The sequence below is a fragment of the Diaphorina citri genome, unplaced genomic scaffold (assembly GCF_000475195.1).
Source record: "Diaphorina citri unplaced genomic scaffold, Diaci psyllid genome assembly version 1.1 scaffold705, whole genome shotgun sequence".
Classification (NCBI taxonomy): domain Eukaryota; kingdom Metazoa; phylum Arthropoda; class Insecta; order Hemiptera; family Psyllidae; genus Diaphorina; species Diaphorina citri.
In genome coordinates this window covers 40,437-58,213 of record NW_007378138.1, presented here as the reverse complement: position 1 = coordinate 58,213, position 17,777 = coordinate 40,437, and the positions used below count along the sequence as shown (strand labels likewise).

General features: G+C 36.8%; 1 protein-coding gene across 1 annotated transcript in view; it reads left to right on the top strand.

Annotated features, from left to right (window-relative positions):
* The window catches only part of LOC103511354 (calcitonin gene-related peptide type 1 receptor-like), a 126,533-nt gene that overhangs the window by 88,156 nt on the left and 20,600 nt on the right, over nucleotides 1-17,777 (top strand). Inside the window, exon 4 of the mRNA XM_026825138.1 lies at nucleotides 15,174-15,284. Coding sequence (XP_026680939.1) covers nucleotides 15,174-15,284 — 111 coding nt within the window. The remainder of the gene's footprint in view (nucleotides 1-15,173; nucleotides 15,285-17,777) is intronic.

Genomic DNA, 17,777 nt, shown 5'->3' with positions numbered 1-17,777 from the left:
AAATACTCGTATCTTTTACTCTCCAATCTCCACTCATTACTCTGCCAAACCCTCAAATACCTACCTACCTATTAAAGGGTATAACAAAAGCGTTTTTAGAATTTGCTGATTGATGTAGCACCCTCCAATTAAAGCTGAACACAGCCATTTTATTTATCATAAATAAAATTATTATCATCATAATTATTATTGTCGATTTTTTCAAATAAGGAACGAAAAAATGACAATAATTACTTGGAAACATGAGGGAATTATTAGGAAGAAGTCATTAGTCTCATTTAATTTTTACTTTCTATTATTATCTGAGCTAATATTGATTCCTCTAATGGTCTCCCTAGAGGACCAAAAGAAACCTATATATCATAATAACATGGTTTGTCAAAAAATCCAATTGTACGACTCTACGTTCAGAAATAATGACTCTCTTCTTCGCCTTGGTCCCCTATGCTAACTAATTGCAATTTACAATACCTTTCCAACACGCGCTCGTTATGAACACTCATTGTATTTTCTGCTGATTTCTGATTGTGTCTGCGGGGAAATCAGGATGATTGCAATTCCGAAATCTCTAGATATTGTTCCAAAATGTTGATTGCACTGTTCTTTTGCTTTGTTCAATACTAGGACACAAAATATAAAGTTGTAATTAACTTTTGTATATGTATTTGTTCATGACTAGGTCATTCGATAACGTAGGATAAGCGACTGAAAGAGCACAGAATTCATAGATGAAGATCAGGGTTGAAATAAATGTACATATAGGGTTTTTTTTTAAGAGTTTGACAGAGGAAACTGTAACTGCTATGGTCTTATCGTCCCGAAATCGAAGAGAGAAGGAAGACAGGATGGGAGAAAGCCAGCCGTTCCGAGAACGAACATTAGAAAAATGACAATAAGTACTTGGAAACATGAGGGAATTATTAGGAAGAAGTCATTAGTCTCATTTAATTTTTACTTTCTACTATTCTCTGAGCTAATACTGATTCCTCTAATGGTCTCCCTTGAGGACCAAAAGAAACCTATATTTCATAATAACATGGTTTGTCAAAAAATCCAAATTGTACGACTCTACGTTCAGAAATAATGACTCTCTTCTTCGCCTTGGTCCCCTATGATAACTAATTGCAATTTACAATACCTTTCCAACACGCGCTCGTTATGAACACTCATTGTATTTTCTGCTGATTTCTGATTGTGTCTGCGGGGAAATCAGGATGATTGCAATTCCGAAATCTCTAGTAGGTATTTTTCCAAAATGTTGATTGCACTTTTCTTTTGCTTTGTTCAATACTAGGACACAAAATATAAAGTTGTAATTAACTTTTGTAGATTTGTTCATGACTAGGTCATTCGATAACGTAGGATAAGCGACTGAAAGAGCATAGAATTTATAGATGAAGATCAGGGTTGAGATAAATGTACATAGGTTTTTACACGCTATTATAAAATCCGCCCCGGGCGGGAATCAAACCCGCGGCCTAGCGCTTACAAGGCAGACGCACTACCAACTAAGCTAACTAGGCTGGCACATAGGTTTTTACACGCTATCATTTTGCTGGAAATGCAATCAGCACTTTCATTGCCTTGAGCAGGCTCACATTCCACAATAAATTACACATAGGTAATATAATATTACAGGGGTGCAAATTTTGTCTTCCTGTCTGAGAGTCAAACGCCGGACCTTCAACGTAACATGCCAGTACGCGCTGCTCTATTCAAAAGTATTTTGAAAACATTATGCAGAGGAAAAACAAAGGAAACCCACAAGATAAAAACGATTCCTTCCGTTCTGAAACGACACGTTTTAGAACGGAAGATAGGACAGGAAGGAACAAAGGAGTGACAAAGAGAGGAATAAAGGATAAGACAACAAAGTGTCCCTTCATCAGGAAGGCGATTGAGGGAAGGATAAGGAGGAAACGAAGAAGGAGAGGAAGAAGAAGAGAGGTTGGATGGAAGAGAATGCCTTTAATACCGTCCCTCAGTATACAATATTTTGTATATAGTTTATTTTATCATTTATTTCATTTCTTTTTTGTTATTAATCTATTATTTTGTTATTTTTTTCCCTCTATTGTTTTGTTAATCTCATTGTTTTATATATACTTATTGTACCTATACCTTTGTAAATATTCAAAATAAAAAAAGTGTTCAATAACAATAATAATAAGAAGAAGGAGAAGGAGAGGAACAAGAAGAAAAAAGAAGTAGAAGAGGGAAAAGGAAAAGATGAAGAAGAAGAAGAAGAAGAAGAAGAAGAAGAAGAAGAAAAGAAAAAAGAAGAAGACGAAGAAGAAAAGAGGTACCTTTTAAACCCATGTACATACATCAGTGGTAAATAACAATAATAATAAGAAGAAGAAGGAAAAGGAGAGGAACAAGAAGAAAAAAGAAGTAGAAGAGGGAAAAGGAAAAGATGAAGAAGAAGAAGAAGAAGAAGAAGAAAAGGAAGAAGAAGAAGACGAAGAAGAAAAGGAAGAAGAAGAGCATTGAGAAAAGGGAATGACCATTAGGAGGGGGCCTTTCAGAATGATTGCAAAACTCTTGAAGTCCTTCGTCCACTATTGAGGCCTTACACCCGAAGCGACAAGCTCATTTGGACCCGGTCCATTATTCTCAGTCCAAATGGACCCTATAGTCAAATAATGGTGTCTATGTCTACACAAGATAAGTCCATGAATAAATAATACAGAATCGATGACAATTTTCCCCTGCAGAATCTCGAATTCCACTTGAGTTTGTCAACACAATTCTAACAAAAGGGTACAAACTGAATTTCAAACACAGTGAAAAACCCACTTCTAAGGAAAAAGACGTCACCAAAAATTGGGTTACCAGAAATAGAACTAGAGCTCCTTGAACACAAGATAAGTCCATGAATAAATAATACAGAATCGATGACAATTTTCCCCTGCAGAATCTCGAATTCCACTTGAGTTTGTCAACACGATTCTAACAAAAGGGTACAAACTGAATTTCAAACACAGTGAAAACCCCACTTCTAAGGAAAAAGACGTCACCAAAAATTGGGTTACCAGAAATAGAACTAGAGCTCCTTGTATAAAAGACGAAGAAACAGATTTTTGAGACAATTCAACAAAGCAGAAGAAAAGAAATTTGCACAAAACAAAGGGAATCGCAGCGATAGCGTTACAACAAGAGACAGTTTTTAGTGTTATAAATGCATTAATTATTGTAATTTGTATTCCTTTCTTGTTTTCGTTGTCTTTTGTTTTGTGTTAGACTAGAAAATATAGTAGTGATTTACAAAATAAATAGAAAGTTTCGAAACCCTTTTTGAGTTTCGAACAAATTGAAGCTGGATGGCACAAGAGACAGTTTTTAGTGTTATAAATGCATTAATTATTGTAATTTGTATTCCTTTCTTGTTTTCGTTGTCTTTTGTTTTGTGTTAGACTAGAAAATATAGTAGTGATTTACAAAATAAATAGAAAGTTTCGAAACCCTTTTTGAGTTTCGAACAAATTGAAGCTGGATGCTGGATGGCACCGAAGAGCTGCAAATGAAAACAGAAATTTCCGCAGATTAAAAACACAAGTCTCCAAGGAGGATTGTTTCTGCTCGAATTGATTTTGTGGTCTGCGAGAAAAAAGAAAGGAATTTGAAATTCGTTTTCTTCTTGGCGAATGAATAATTTCGGAGAGACAGTTTTTAGTGTTATAAATGCATTAATTATTGTAATTTGTATTCCTTTCTTGTTTTCGTTGTCTTTTGTTTTGTGTTAGACTTAGACTAGAAAATATAGTAGTGATTTACAAATAGAAAGTTTCGAAACCCTTTTTGAGTTTCGAACAAATTGAAGCTGGATGGCACCGAAGAGCTGTAAATGAAAACAGAAATTTCCGCAGATTAAAAACAAAACTCTCCAAGGAGGATTGTTTCTGCTCGAATTGATTTTGCGGTCTGCGAGAAAAAAAGAAAGGAATTTGAAATTCGTTTTCTTCTTGGCGAATGAATAATTTCGGTGGACTATCTTTTTCAATGACAGGGGACTGTTATTGGACAGCCTTTGAAATTCAGTGAAGTTTGAAACAAAAGGTTTAGAAGTTTCTTTCTTCTTAGTTCTTGATCTGTAACTTATTTCGTCGTTTATTCGGGATTCCGGGACTAGGGTCATTTCAATAAACCACATTGTTCTTTGATCTTTTACTCTCGAACAACGGGTTTACTTTATTTTGGGAGCAAAAACCCCCATTTGTTTGACGAGTCTGTACTACCCGAAGGTGGCACGGTGGGAAAATTTCACTTTCTTCTTATTTGAAAACACCTCCGCTGGGATTGAACCCACGCCCTCTTTTTTTCCCCGAGCGTCTTGACCACTACACCACTAAGGCAGGAGAATAAGAACAAGACGTGGGAAATGGATTATAAAAAGAGAAGGAGATGATAAAACATGAATGGTTGAGTGAGATGAGGGAAAAGAGAATAAGGGGAAGAGGAGAAGGAGGAGGAGGAAGAGGAAGAGTAGGAGGAGGAGGAGGAGGAGGAGGAGAAGGAGGAGAATAAAGATGTGGGTAGGAAAAACCTCGAAGGTAAAGACCATCATTTCCTTCAGAGACAAATTGGACTCAGCAGGATCTATGGTGGGATTGACAGTGGGTGTCTATTGGACGCTGTCCACTCTTTATGTTCCCACAAAACATTAATGAGGAAAACAATAAAATAGAAAACCCTGCAGATTTTTCTTCCTATGGTTTTCTCCTAGGTGAATTTTCACCTAAGAACAGTCGCGAAGTCACATTCAATAGACATGTCCTATGCGGTTTTCTTAAGACAGACGATTGATCTGTAGTGTATGTAAGTACTTTGGTAATCAACTCGTATCACAAATTTATTCTTCAAAATGTAAATTTCACACAAGGGAAAGGGAAAAATCGTTTCACAATCAAGAGAGAGACATATCAACATTCTATGTGCCTTTCGTTGATTTCCGTAGCTTGTCAAGCCCACCGTAAAACTCAAAGAACATTCCATATTAGACCATGCAACACTTGTAAATTGCATTTTTTGTCAGTAAATAACGAAAGCAGCTAATACGATTGATCTGTAGTGTATGTAAGTACTTTGGTAATCAACTCGTATCACAAATTTATTCTTCAAAATGTAAATTTCACACAAGGGAAAAAGAAAAATCGTTTCATAATCATGAGAGAGACATATTAAGGAGCGCGGTAGCGCTCCGCCCCGCCAAGTCAAGAAAGTTTGACCGCGCTACTAGAGATATTATACGCGACAGGGAAAGTATCAACATTATATGTGCCTTTCGTTGATTTTCGTAGCTTGTCAAGTCCACCGTAAAACTCAAAGAACATTCCATATTAGACCATGTAACACTTGTAAATTGCATTTTTTGTCAGTAAATAACAAAAGCAGCTAATGCTATTAATAAACTTTATACGAAGCTTAGTTTTTCCTCTGTCTCATTTCCTTTTGCATCTTTCTTAATTTCCTCCCACTTTCTAATCTTCCTGTCTCTCTATCCTCCTCCCCTCTCCTCCTCTCCCTTCTCCTACCCTACCCCTCTAATTCTCTCCCCTCCCGCCACCTCCTACTTTTCGCAATGGACTACAGACAAAAGTAATTGCAAAATCGTTCAATAATGCGTGTGTGTATTTTATTTTTATTATTATTTCATGAGTTGTAATGGAAGGAACTGTAAGAGCTTTTATGGGTTCGCGTGTTTGGTCGACTATCCTTAATTTAAATAATTTATTTATTTGTTCATTAGTTGTTGATTTGAATTAACATTGTTGAATTGATTCAACAATTTAGAAGATAGGTAATAAACTCAGATAGAGGAGGAATTATTTTTTCCTTCGCTTAGATCGTTTGTAATTTATCATTCCCTCTCATGTCTTATTGTTCGCGATGTATTTTTACTTCCGCTTTATCAGTTGGGACTTCCATTTAGCTTCTTTTTCCCTCAACTGCCTCTAAAATAGCTTGTCTTGATTTTTTTTAGAGAGAGAAAGAGAGAGAGAGAGAGAGAGAGAGAGAGAGAGAGAGAGAGAGAGAAAGAGCAGGCAAAAATGGAGAGCGAAAGAAAAATGGGAGAAAAAGGATCTTGCAACTTCTATTCATTATAAAATTTGCATATAATTTTCCGAACCACATTTATCTTAAGTCAGAAGATTAATGGTTGCTGAGATTATTATCCAATGTTTACCTACCATGCTGGCACCGGTCGCTATGCGCATTTATATGTCATAGCTACTCATTTTCCTCACGAGGCTAAGTGGGCTCCGCAACATCCAGTCACGGAGTCAATCATTTGCTTGATACAAATTTCTTGACCCCGCCGGGTCTCCCGCGTGCAAGGCGAGTGCAGTGACCACTACGCCATGGGAGCTGACTATTGGGATTTATAAAGTGGTATTACATGAAATGATGAATAACATCTACGAATAACTACCTACGTGCGCTACGTACCATTTCAAAAAGTTCATGAAAGAAAGTAAACAGGAGAAAATCAGCTTAATTCCATACACAAAAAGCCCACTCTGAGGTTTGCTTGGATGTTGGGGCAAGCCCCAAGGAATGTTGGGGCAAGCCCCAAGGAATGGGTTAAGCTATACGAATCTACGAAATAGGAGAAAAAGCTATAACCTGGTGAAGGTTATCCATACAATGAAGGTTAACCTTCACTTGGCACACATTGGAGTCAAACCAACAATATTGTCACCGTGGGTACCAGCTTTGGGGGAGAACTTTTTTTTTATCTTTCCGAATTTGAAGAGAAAGAAGAAGGAAAAAGCCAGCCGTTCCAATAAATTAATCTATTTACTAAACAATGTTCACGACAAAATTCGCCCAAGGCGGGAATCGAACCCGTGACCTAGAGCTTTCAAGACATACGCGCTACCTTCCCAGCTACCTAGGCTGGGTGGATATTATAAACACCACCACCCCATTATTTTTGTTACAAAGGAAATTTCCAAGGGACAGAGGAAAAATAAAGTGTCACATTAGATTGTCTGATTTCTCCGTTTTGATAAGCAGAAAAAGAAAGAGGAGAAGCAGAATACGTAAAAGAAAAAGCGAGCGATCAAATGTCAGGAAAATTTATTGAACAGAACGCTCTAAGGAAATCCTGGAGACATAAGGTGTTAACCCTTTAATGAACGATCTTACCACAGAGAGTTTTCAGATAATCCAGAGTTTAAGAAAAACTGACCTGTGTAAATGAAATGCGGGACGTCAAAGGAAACCTTGAAAAGAGGCAGAAGATTAACTGAGTTAACTCTCAGTGGAAAGATCAGCCATTAGATTTTCTTGGTCAAAAAGTTGAGCAGCGTTTATCTTGTGATTTGTTCAGAGCAGGGGACAGTGAAATTTACATTACTTTGCCACGCGCCTGCCATTCAACTTCAGGGGTTAACTTCAGTGATCTGTAGAGCCCACAAAAGTGGCTCGTACAGGACCCCAAGAGGTACATATGCCCATATTCTTCATGTGGAGGAAGCAGGTGCTGAAATTTTGCGATATCCTAATTTTAACGGTTTCTAGATACCTCTACCATTGCTACATAGTAGAAGAAGTATGTACCTACCTAAAAAAAAAATTCTTCTTTCTTCCTCGCCATTTTGCTTGATATCAACTACATTTTGTTAAAGTCCTTTCTACTGGAATACTTTGTGACGGGCATGATTTTCATCCCCCGAGTGAATTCGAATAATAAAACCTAAAGAATGATATTTCTGATCTCGGGCCTATGTCTTCATAACAAGTCTTATAGGTACATACATTCGATTTTCATTTTGTACACATATGATTATAATAATATGACATGTAGGTATTGTAGGTCTGCTACGTACGAGTATACCGAAAGAGCAAAAGGAATGGGTTAAGCTATACGAATCTACGAAATAGGAGAAAAAGCTATAACCTGGTGAAGGTTATCCATACAATGAAGGTTAACCTTCATTTGGCACACATTGGAGTCAAACCAACGACTCTTTATTTAACGACAAAAAAAGTTCCAACTTCTTTTTCTCTTCTCGTCCCCACAGGAATTCGAATAGGAAAACTTTACTAGCATTTTATTACGATGAGGCAAAACTATATAAGGAAAAAAGAACTAAGAAATAAGGAAAAAAGAAGAAAAGAAGTACCTACCATTAGAAAACTAGAAGAATGATGTGCTGGAAGAGAGTTAATGGAATTAAAGATTTTTAATCTCATTGGCAAATTGAATTAGAAAATTATTTTTTCGTTCTTTCGAAAATTCTTGATCATTTTCTTTCTAAATTTTCCAACCCCTCCCCCTTTCCTTTCCTTGTGGAATGACTCCCTGAATTCCGATGTACTTCCGAATTGTTTTAGGGAAAATTCTAATACATATGTGATAGATAGAGGAAAAATCTTCTGTGAACATCTCACTACTTTCCTTAGCCTATTAGATTATTGGGGGTTTCAGGATTTCAGGTATATAGTTTTGGCGGAGCTACTCCTAGATATAACTTTTTAACTGTAACCGTTTAAAACCAGTAGAGCTGAAAACCGCCAAAAGAGGTGAAAATACATCACAATGTTGTTAAAAAAAATCGTGTTGTATAATCGTCATATTTGAGGATTAAAGACATACCAAATTTCAAGTCTCTAAACTCACAAAATCTCAAAGCTCAGAGATCAGATATCTCAGGTTTGCACCGATAGACCTTTGACATTTTCCCTGCGATCTCTCTTTATTACGAGGGCAAGAGATACCTATACTCCCCCTGGCACAGCACCATCTCTGACGTATGGAAAGCGCCATAAAATCTGCCAGGTAGACGACCTGGATATCAAGTATCGCGAATTATATAGCTCGTAAAACACACCTGACGTTCTGTTCTCTTGGCGAATTTCAGCAAAAGAAGGAAAGCTGTAAAACTGGGGAAAAGTAAATAAGTAATAAGTGTGGGAGTTAGGACATACCTACAATACTTAGATTCGTATAAGCTCAACCTATCTTTAGGGCTGTTTGCCCCTACACCTAACCCTCGTTCTGTTCTCTTGGCGAATTTCAGCAAAAGAAGGAAAGCTGTAAAACTGGGGAAAAGTAAATAAGTAATAAGTGTGGGAGTTAGGAGATAGGTACCTACAATACTTATTAGATTCGTATAAGCTCAACCTACCTTTAGGGCTGTTTGCCCCTACACCAAAGTGGCCCTTTTGTGTATCCTACAATAAGTAGGTACATATTTATGTAGGTACCTATGTTTTATTAGTGTTTAAGATTCTGTTGAAGCTTTATTATTTCAAGGTTTAGGTACTTTTGAGACTCGGTTATTTCCTTTATTTTTTTCTCAATATCTTCTGTTTTTTCCTCAGTGAAAAGGCTAGAGACCTTTAGATTTGTACTTGCAAATGTACTTCCATAAAACCTAGAAGTCAGTGCGATCAGAAAAGTATAGCTACCTTTATAAAAAATAGGTAATTACATATGTATACCATAGGTACTCATAATATGTATGACACAAAATTTATTCTGACATACTAATAGGTATCACTCTTACAGTTTCTAGTTTCTGTTTCCATTCTACTTTCAACATCATCTTCATATTTTTCCATTTCGTACATTCCAGTTATCTGTCACCTTGTTCTAGCACCATCTCTTGATCTTTCAATATTCCACACCACATTGCATTTCTTATTTTTTTCCAATATTCAATACATATCAATATTCAATATTCGTTGTTTGGAAATTTTTGATTTCCTCTAGGACACGTTGTCACTCCATTTGTATCCAATCTCCATATTAACATCTTCACAACTTCTGATTGAAAAAAGGAAAGCAACTTTCAACTTTCCCTGACTCATCACCGTCCTATTCTGTCGGGGAAATTGAATTTTTCCCATACAACTTTTATGATTTTGTATTCCAAGTTGTTTTTTTTCTCTCTGTCTTCCTGGAAAAATTGGAAACTGAGAAGCCAGAACTATTTTTTTTTTCCTCACACCGAAGTTCTTGAAAGTTCTGATGAGAAACGTGATCATGAAGACAAAGAAGAAATTGGAAATCTAAATAATGTTATTGTGGTGCTACCGTTTCAGAGAACAGTAGGTACCAACCTACTCCAGAGAATAACAAAATGATACATTCATTTTGATACAAAAAAATAACAAAGTTTTAGGAATAACAAACTTTCAAAATATTGAAGATGTAGGTATCAGGAAAATAATAAACTTACAACGAAAATTCGAAATGGATATTAAAATGTTAGAACATTTTTTGGTTCTATGTTGTATAGGTAGGTTCAATAGAGACAATACTGTCAATCTCTCATTTTATGTTATGGTAAAGCCTTCTCTCACCAACTAGGTATCACACAGAATTTAGAAATAAGTTCTGGAAATCTAGAACAATGATGTGGAACAAACAAGTTGTTTATCTACCACTAACACCCATATTTATGAACAAAATGCTGGCTCTTAAGTTCGTGCCAAGCATAGTCTCAAGGCATTTGATTGGTCAATTTTGACTTGAGACTGATCTAAGAACGATCATTCTTGTTCATAAATACGAGTTTAAGACCCCCAGGCTTATAAACATATAAACCCATGTACATACATCATAAAAAAAAGTTCGCAAATAAAAATCCAATAGTTTGTAATGGCTGAAACGTTCGAGCAGGTTGCACTTTGAAAAGCTTGCAAAACTTCCAACCCCTCCCCCTTTCCTTTCCTTGTGGAATGACTCCCTGAATTCCGATGTACTTCCGAATTGTTTTAGGGAAAATTCTAATACCCATGATAGATAGAGGAAAAATCTTCTGTGAACATCTCAGTACTTTCCTTAGCCTATTAGATTATTGGGGGTTTCGGTTATAGTCTTGGGGAATTATACATATTTCAAATAACTTTTTCTATTTTAACTCTTAATAATCGTTCAACCAGTAGAACTGAAAACCATCAAAAGAGAGGTAAAAATACATCAAAAGGATGCTCCGATAACAACCAAAAATTTTGTGTTGTATTCTCATCATATTTGAGAACAAGGCATACCAAACTTTAAGTGTCTAACTCACAAAACTACACTGCATCTCAAAGCTCGGAGATCATGGATTTGTACCGATAGACTTTTGACCTTTTGCCTGCGATCCTTGATCTACCTTTATTACGAGGGCAAGAGATATACTCCCCCCCCCCCCCCCCCACCGTGATATTTCGTTATAACATTATTGAAGGTGAAATGAAAGTTGTTCATGGAAATGGAAAAAGGGCCAGAGATAAGAGAAGACCCAGCTTTTTTCATTACGAGCCGCCTTGATTCCACTGTCTAAAAAGTTGACATCCGAGAGCCTAATAGCATTTGACGGGGTCGGAAAAATACCAAGCAAACTCGTGGAAAAGAAAAACATTATATCAAATTTTCGATTGAGAACAACAAAATGGGATTGGAAAACATTGTCAACAAAATGGGATTGGTAAACAAAAATAGGTAAAGATGGCGACCTGAAAGGTCTGGAAACAATAAAAACAAAAGGAACAACAAAGGGAACAACACCACCCTAACAAAGAACGTGAAACACAACATCGGAAGTATGCTGAAAGAAAACCCATGCATCAGGTATTTAGCTACTACATAGGTATCTTTTGTCAACAAAATGGGATTGGTAAACAAAAATAGGTAAAGATGGCGACCTGAAAGGTCTGGAAACAATAAAAACAAAAGGACCAACAATGGGAACAACACCACCCTAACAAAGAACGTGAAACACAACATCGGAAGTAGGTATGCTGAAAGAAAACCCATGCATCAGGTATTTAGCTACTACATAGGTATCTAACTTAAATAATTTCGATTTTAGGTGGCATTTACATACCAAAATATAATTCAGATTTTATAGTTAGTTAAAATGTAGTAGTACTAGTACTTCAGTGAACTGTAGTTGTCAACAAAATGGGATTGGTAAACAAAAATAGGTAAAGATGGCGACCTGAAAGGTCTGGAAACAATAAAAACAAAAGGACCAACAAAGGGAACAATAGAACCCTTACAAAGAACGTGAAACACAACATCGGAAGTATGCTGAAAGAAAACCCATGCATCAGGTATTTAGCTACTACATAGGTAGGTATCTTACATAAATAATTTCGATTTTAGGTGGCATTTACATACCAAAATATAATTCAGATTTTAGGTAGTTAAAATGTAGTAGTACTAGTACTTCAGTAAACTGTAGAACCCACTCAGAAAAATGGGCCTGTATACGGATTTCAAAGGTTTGATCGCGCAAGTAAAGATTAAATTCCAAAGGCCTAGGATCAAAAGACGCAACGATAATGGAAAAATTTCGCCAAATTTCTTACTAAGGTCTACATGCAAAGCCCCTCTGCGTGAACGACCTACTGTCTGTAGTAAAGCACCTGAAATGAGGAAAACCCTCTCCCATCCTATTTCTGTTCTTTCTAATTTTCTCAAACTTTTCACTCCCCTGCATAAACTTTGTGAGCATTTTAACACCATCATACAGGCTGTTGCTAAATTTAGCCTTTAAATGAAGCACGTTTCAGCTCGTCTGCTAAATTAATGGGAGCTCTTTTATTTTATTTTTCAAATTGAAATTTTTTCGCCCTTCCCCGTGTATTTAATTAGATGAGAGAGAAAGTTGAGAGCAATAAAAATAGAATGTAAAAAAGTGAGTATTTTGTTAGCTGGAGGTACTCCGGACTTTTGAAGAAGAAGAAGAGGAAAAAAAAAGAAAAAAAATAGACCAAAATGTTTTTCTACAATAACCTAAAACATCATCCTTTCATTGCTACAAAATAGAAGAAGACGGCGAAACGCCCATATTTTTTATTTATAATTTCTAATTTTTTGACAATGGTAAATAATGGTTAGAGCAATAATAAACCAAAAGTAAGCAGTCGTCTGCTTTCTCCCTTAATTTGTTCAAAATAGGTCGAAAACGAAGAAAATAAATTTCGAAAGGAAAATTGGGCGGAAAATTCGTCATTGTTAGACTGTCGAAAAATACACAGACCGGAAAATTATACAAGACTTTGTAAAACGGGAGGAAGAGTAGGAGAGAGTTGAAAAAAAAATCTATGGATGACTCGAAAGATGAGATAAGAAAGAAGACGAAAAAAAAAAAAACAACGAAGAAGAAGAAGGAAAAGGAGGAACCAACCTCAGTGGTGTGGTTAGCGTGGTGGGATTCGGATTTGGAGGTTGGTGGTTTGAGTTAAAGTCGAGTCATGAAATTTATAGAGAAATATTTTTAGGAACAACGTTTGTGACCAATCAGTCAACCAATGCCCAGGGATTAACTCCCCGGGGATAAGCCTACTCAGAGGCTTAGGTTTAGGAGCAAACAGCCCTAAAGGATGGGTGAAGCTTTTACAAATCTACGAGCACTCAAGGTATAATAATATTAGCAAATTTTGCCTTTTCTAAAGTCCAAACAACCGACTAACTCGCGACTAGTAATGAATGACTCCATGACTTCTCGGCCAATGAAAGTCCTTCCTTCACTTTCATTCTAGGTATTTTCAATAATTGAATTATTTTTGAATCCAATTCTGTTCAACTCTCCCGGGAAATCTATTAGGGATTAATAAGACATGGCGTAGCTCGGATATGACTGCGTCTGATTGTTGCAATTATTTATACACCAAACCAACCGCAGTGGTGTGGTTAGCGTGGTGGGATTCGGATTTAGAGGTTGGTGGTGTGAGTTAAAGTCGATTCATGAAATTTATAGAGATATATTTTTAGGAACAACGTTTGTGACCAATCAGTCAGCCAATGCCCGGGGATTAACTCCATACACTAAAAGCCTACTCAGAGGCTTAGGTTTAGGAGCAAACAGCCCTAAAGGATGGTTGAAGCTTCTACAAATCTACGAGCACTCAAGGTATAATAATATTAGCAAATTTTGCCTTATCTAAAGTCCAAACAACCGACTAACTCGCGACTAGTAATTAATGACTCCATGACTTCTCGGCCAATGAAAGTCCTTCCTTCACTTTCATTCTTCTTTCAATAATTGAATTATTTTCGAATCCAATTCTGTTCAACTCTCCCCACACGCACACTTGTACTCGCATGTAATCCGAAGAGACATCCCTAATGCCATTCCCATGTGGTTTAATACACGCATACGTCATGTACGAAAACAACTTTCTAGAAAGTCGAAGAAAAATGGGAAGGGAAATTCACGCTAAAGTTTTTCCCTCCCTCAAAGTTTGCAATCTTTTCCCTTCATCTAAATTGCGTTAAGAGAAAGAACACCAAAGTTTGAATAAAATTCCGACGGAAAACATCGAGCTGAATAAAATTTCGACACGGTGAAAGATGGATATAGTGTCAAGGGTGACTTTCCAAGTCTGAAGTGTCTCTTCTTTCCGGGGATGGAAACTGGGATTGTCTCTTCTTTCCGGGGATGGAAACTGGGAGGGACATGGATTTCCTTTTTGAGTTCTCACTTCTCGCCTGACCCAACTTTTAGGGCTGTTTATGCCTACACCTAACCCTCAGAGTGGATTTTTTGTGTACGACGCGGTAGGACTCACCTAGAAAGTGAGGTCAAAATCTATTGAGTAAATGTACTTTGAGTGTTGACTGTTGAACATTTCGCAGTTAAGAGAAAGAACACCAAAGTTTGAATAAAATTCCGACGGAAAACATCGAGCTGAATAAAATTTCGACACGGTGAAAGATGGATATCGTGTCAAGGGTGACTTTCCAAGTCTGAAGTGTCTCTTCTTTCCGGGGATGGAAACTGGGTTTCGACACGGTGAAAGATGGATATCGTGTCAAGGGTGACTTTCCAAGTCTGAAGTGTCTCTTCTTTCCGGGGATGGAAACTGGGATTGCCTCTTCTTTCCAGGGATGGAAACTGAGAGGGACATGGATTTCCTTTTTGGGTTCTCACTTCTCGCCTGACCCAACTTTTAGGGCTGTTTATGCCTAGACCTAACCCTCAGAGTGGACTTTTTGTGTACAACGCGGTAGGATTCACTTAGAAATTGAGCTCAAACTCTATTGAGTAAATGTCCTTTGAGTGTTGACTGTTGAACATTTCGCAGGTATTTCCAGGATTTCTTTTTAAAGGTCCATCAAGTAATAGAGATATATTTATTTTGTAAATAAAGTTTGGTCTAATTATTTAATAAGTAATATAATGATAATTATTTTGTTAATTTTGGGTTTTCTTTGATTTCAGCACAATACTGCTCGGGAACATTTGATGGCTGGGCATGTTGGCCCAATACACCAGCAGGTTCCAGAGCGTTTGTCCCCTGTCCTTATTTCATCACTGGGTTTGACCCTTCACGTAAGTTCTTGAATACATTTTGGTTCTGATTAATTTTATTTTACAAGTTTGATTTTTCTGTTTATTTGTCCAAGGGTTAAAAAAAAATTCAAAAAGAGTTTGTCCAAGGGTTAAAAAAAAGTTCAAAAGGAGTTCGCGGTTCTCGGGGCTTTAGCTTTTGAACTTCAATTCAAGTCCCTGAAAATCTCATTTTCGCAATGGACTACAGACAAAAGTAATTGCAAAATCGTTCAATAATGCGTGTGTGTATTTTATTTTTATTATTATTTCATGAGTTTTAATGGAAGGAACTGTAAGAGCTTTTATGGATTCGCGTGTTTGGTCGAATGGCCTTAATTTAAATAATTTATTTATTTGTTCATTAGTTGTTGATTTGAATTAACATTGTTGAATGGAATCAACAATTTAGAAGATAATAAACTCAAATAGAGGAGGAATTATTTTTTCCTTCGCTTAGATCGTTTGTAATTTATCATTATCTCTCATGTCTTATCGTTCGCGATGTATTTTTACTTCCGCTTTATCAGTTGGGACTTCCATTTAGCCTCTTTTTCCCCTAACTGCCTCTAAAATAGCTTGTCTTGATTTTTTTGAGAGAGAGAGAGAGAGAGAGAAAAGAGCAGGCAAAAATGGAGAGCGAAAGAAAAATGAGAAAAAAAGGATCTTGCAACTTCTCTTCATTATAAAATTTGCATATAATTTTCCGAACCACATTTATCTTAAGTCAGAAGATTAATGGTTTCTGAGGTTATTTATTTTTATTTTATTTACCTATTTAGATATTCTCTTAATTGATTAATTGAAATATTGTCACCGTGGGTACCAGCTTTGGGGGAGAACTTTTTTTTTATCTTTCCGAATTTGAAGAGAAAGAAGAAGGAAAAAGCCAGCCCTTCCGATAAATTAATCAAAATTCGCCCAAGGCGGGAATCTAACCCGTGACCTAGAGCTTTCAAGACAGACGCTCTAAATTCCAAGCTACCTAGGCTGGGTGGATATTATAAACACCACCACTCCATTAATTTTGTTACAAAGAAAATTTCCAAGGGACAGAGGAAAAATAAAGTGTCACATTAGATTGTCTGATTTCTCCGTTTTGATAAGCAGAAAAAGAAAGAGGAGAAGAAGAATAAATAAAAGAAAAAGCGAGCGATCAAATGTCAGGAAAATTTATTGAACAGAGCGCTCTAAGGAAATCCTGGAGACATAAGGTGTTAACCCTTTAATGAACGATCTTATAACAGAGAGTTTTCAGATAATCCAGAGTTTAAGAAAAACTGACCTGTGTAAATGAAATGGGGGACGTCAAAGGAAACCTTGAAAAGAGGCAGAAGATTAACTGAGTTAACTCTCAGTGGAAAGATCGGCCAATTGATTTTCTTGGTCAAAAAGCTGAGCAGCGTTTATCTTGTGATTTGTTCAGAGCAGGGGACAGTAAAATTTACATTACTTTGCCACGCGCCTCCCATTCAACTTCAGCGCGCGGCTAACTTCAGTGATCTGTAGAGCTCACAAAAGTGACTCGTACAGGACCCCAAGAGGACCTATTAGGTACATATGCCCACATCCTTCATGTGTTGAATAAGTTTGTCAAATTTAATTAAAATCGGAGAAACCATTTAAGATTCACGAGACAAACCAACATAAAACGATGAAAAATGTCGCTCTTCTCCCAGATTTTCGAACCGAATTTCTCGAAATTTCTCCTCCTTCCTACAAACATGGGTAAATTTATTATCTGACAAACTTTCGATAAGATCTACACCTAGCCTGACTACAAGAGGGTTAAATGTATAGGGAATACCTAAATATTTTATCAGGCACATTAATGTAAAGTTGAAGTAAACTTACACATTGGAATCGGCGGCGTGTGATTGTAGAAAATTAATCTTTAGAAAGCAAAGCCCAAGGAGAGAAATTTACATTGAAACGGATTTATTAGGCCTTTTTTCTCAAGTGTCCAAAACAATCTCTTGTTGGCCATTTTTTCAAGGACTTTACTTGAACAGTTGAGGAGCGAAATCGGCCTGTAATTAGAAGGGGTTAATCTGTCTTTATTGGGTTTCAGCAGGGGCAGGATAAGAGCCTCGCCCCAGCTTCTAGGAAACTTGCGTTTTACCCAAAGGTAATTGTAAAAGTCGAGTAATTTCTCCTGCGCATTATTAGGAAGCTCCTTCAAAAGGACGAATGATATGCCGTCCGGGCCGGCAGCTTTTGATGTACAAGATTGGAGGACTAAAAGCATTTCCTGATGAGAGAAAATATTGTTATACTCGCCCACACAGCTAAAATCAATCTGGATTGGCGTGCTTTCACGTTCATTTTTGTGGACTAAAAAATCCTGCTCGTAATTAGCATCAGATGAAACAGCTGAAAAGTGGGCGGCTAATGTGTTCGCAATGGATGGAGTGTCGAAAATGAGCTGAGTAGGATTCCAAGTTCTTACTTAGAGTTAGAGCTCAGTTTTCGGTACCTACATCTCAGAATCTTGAA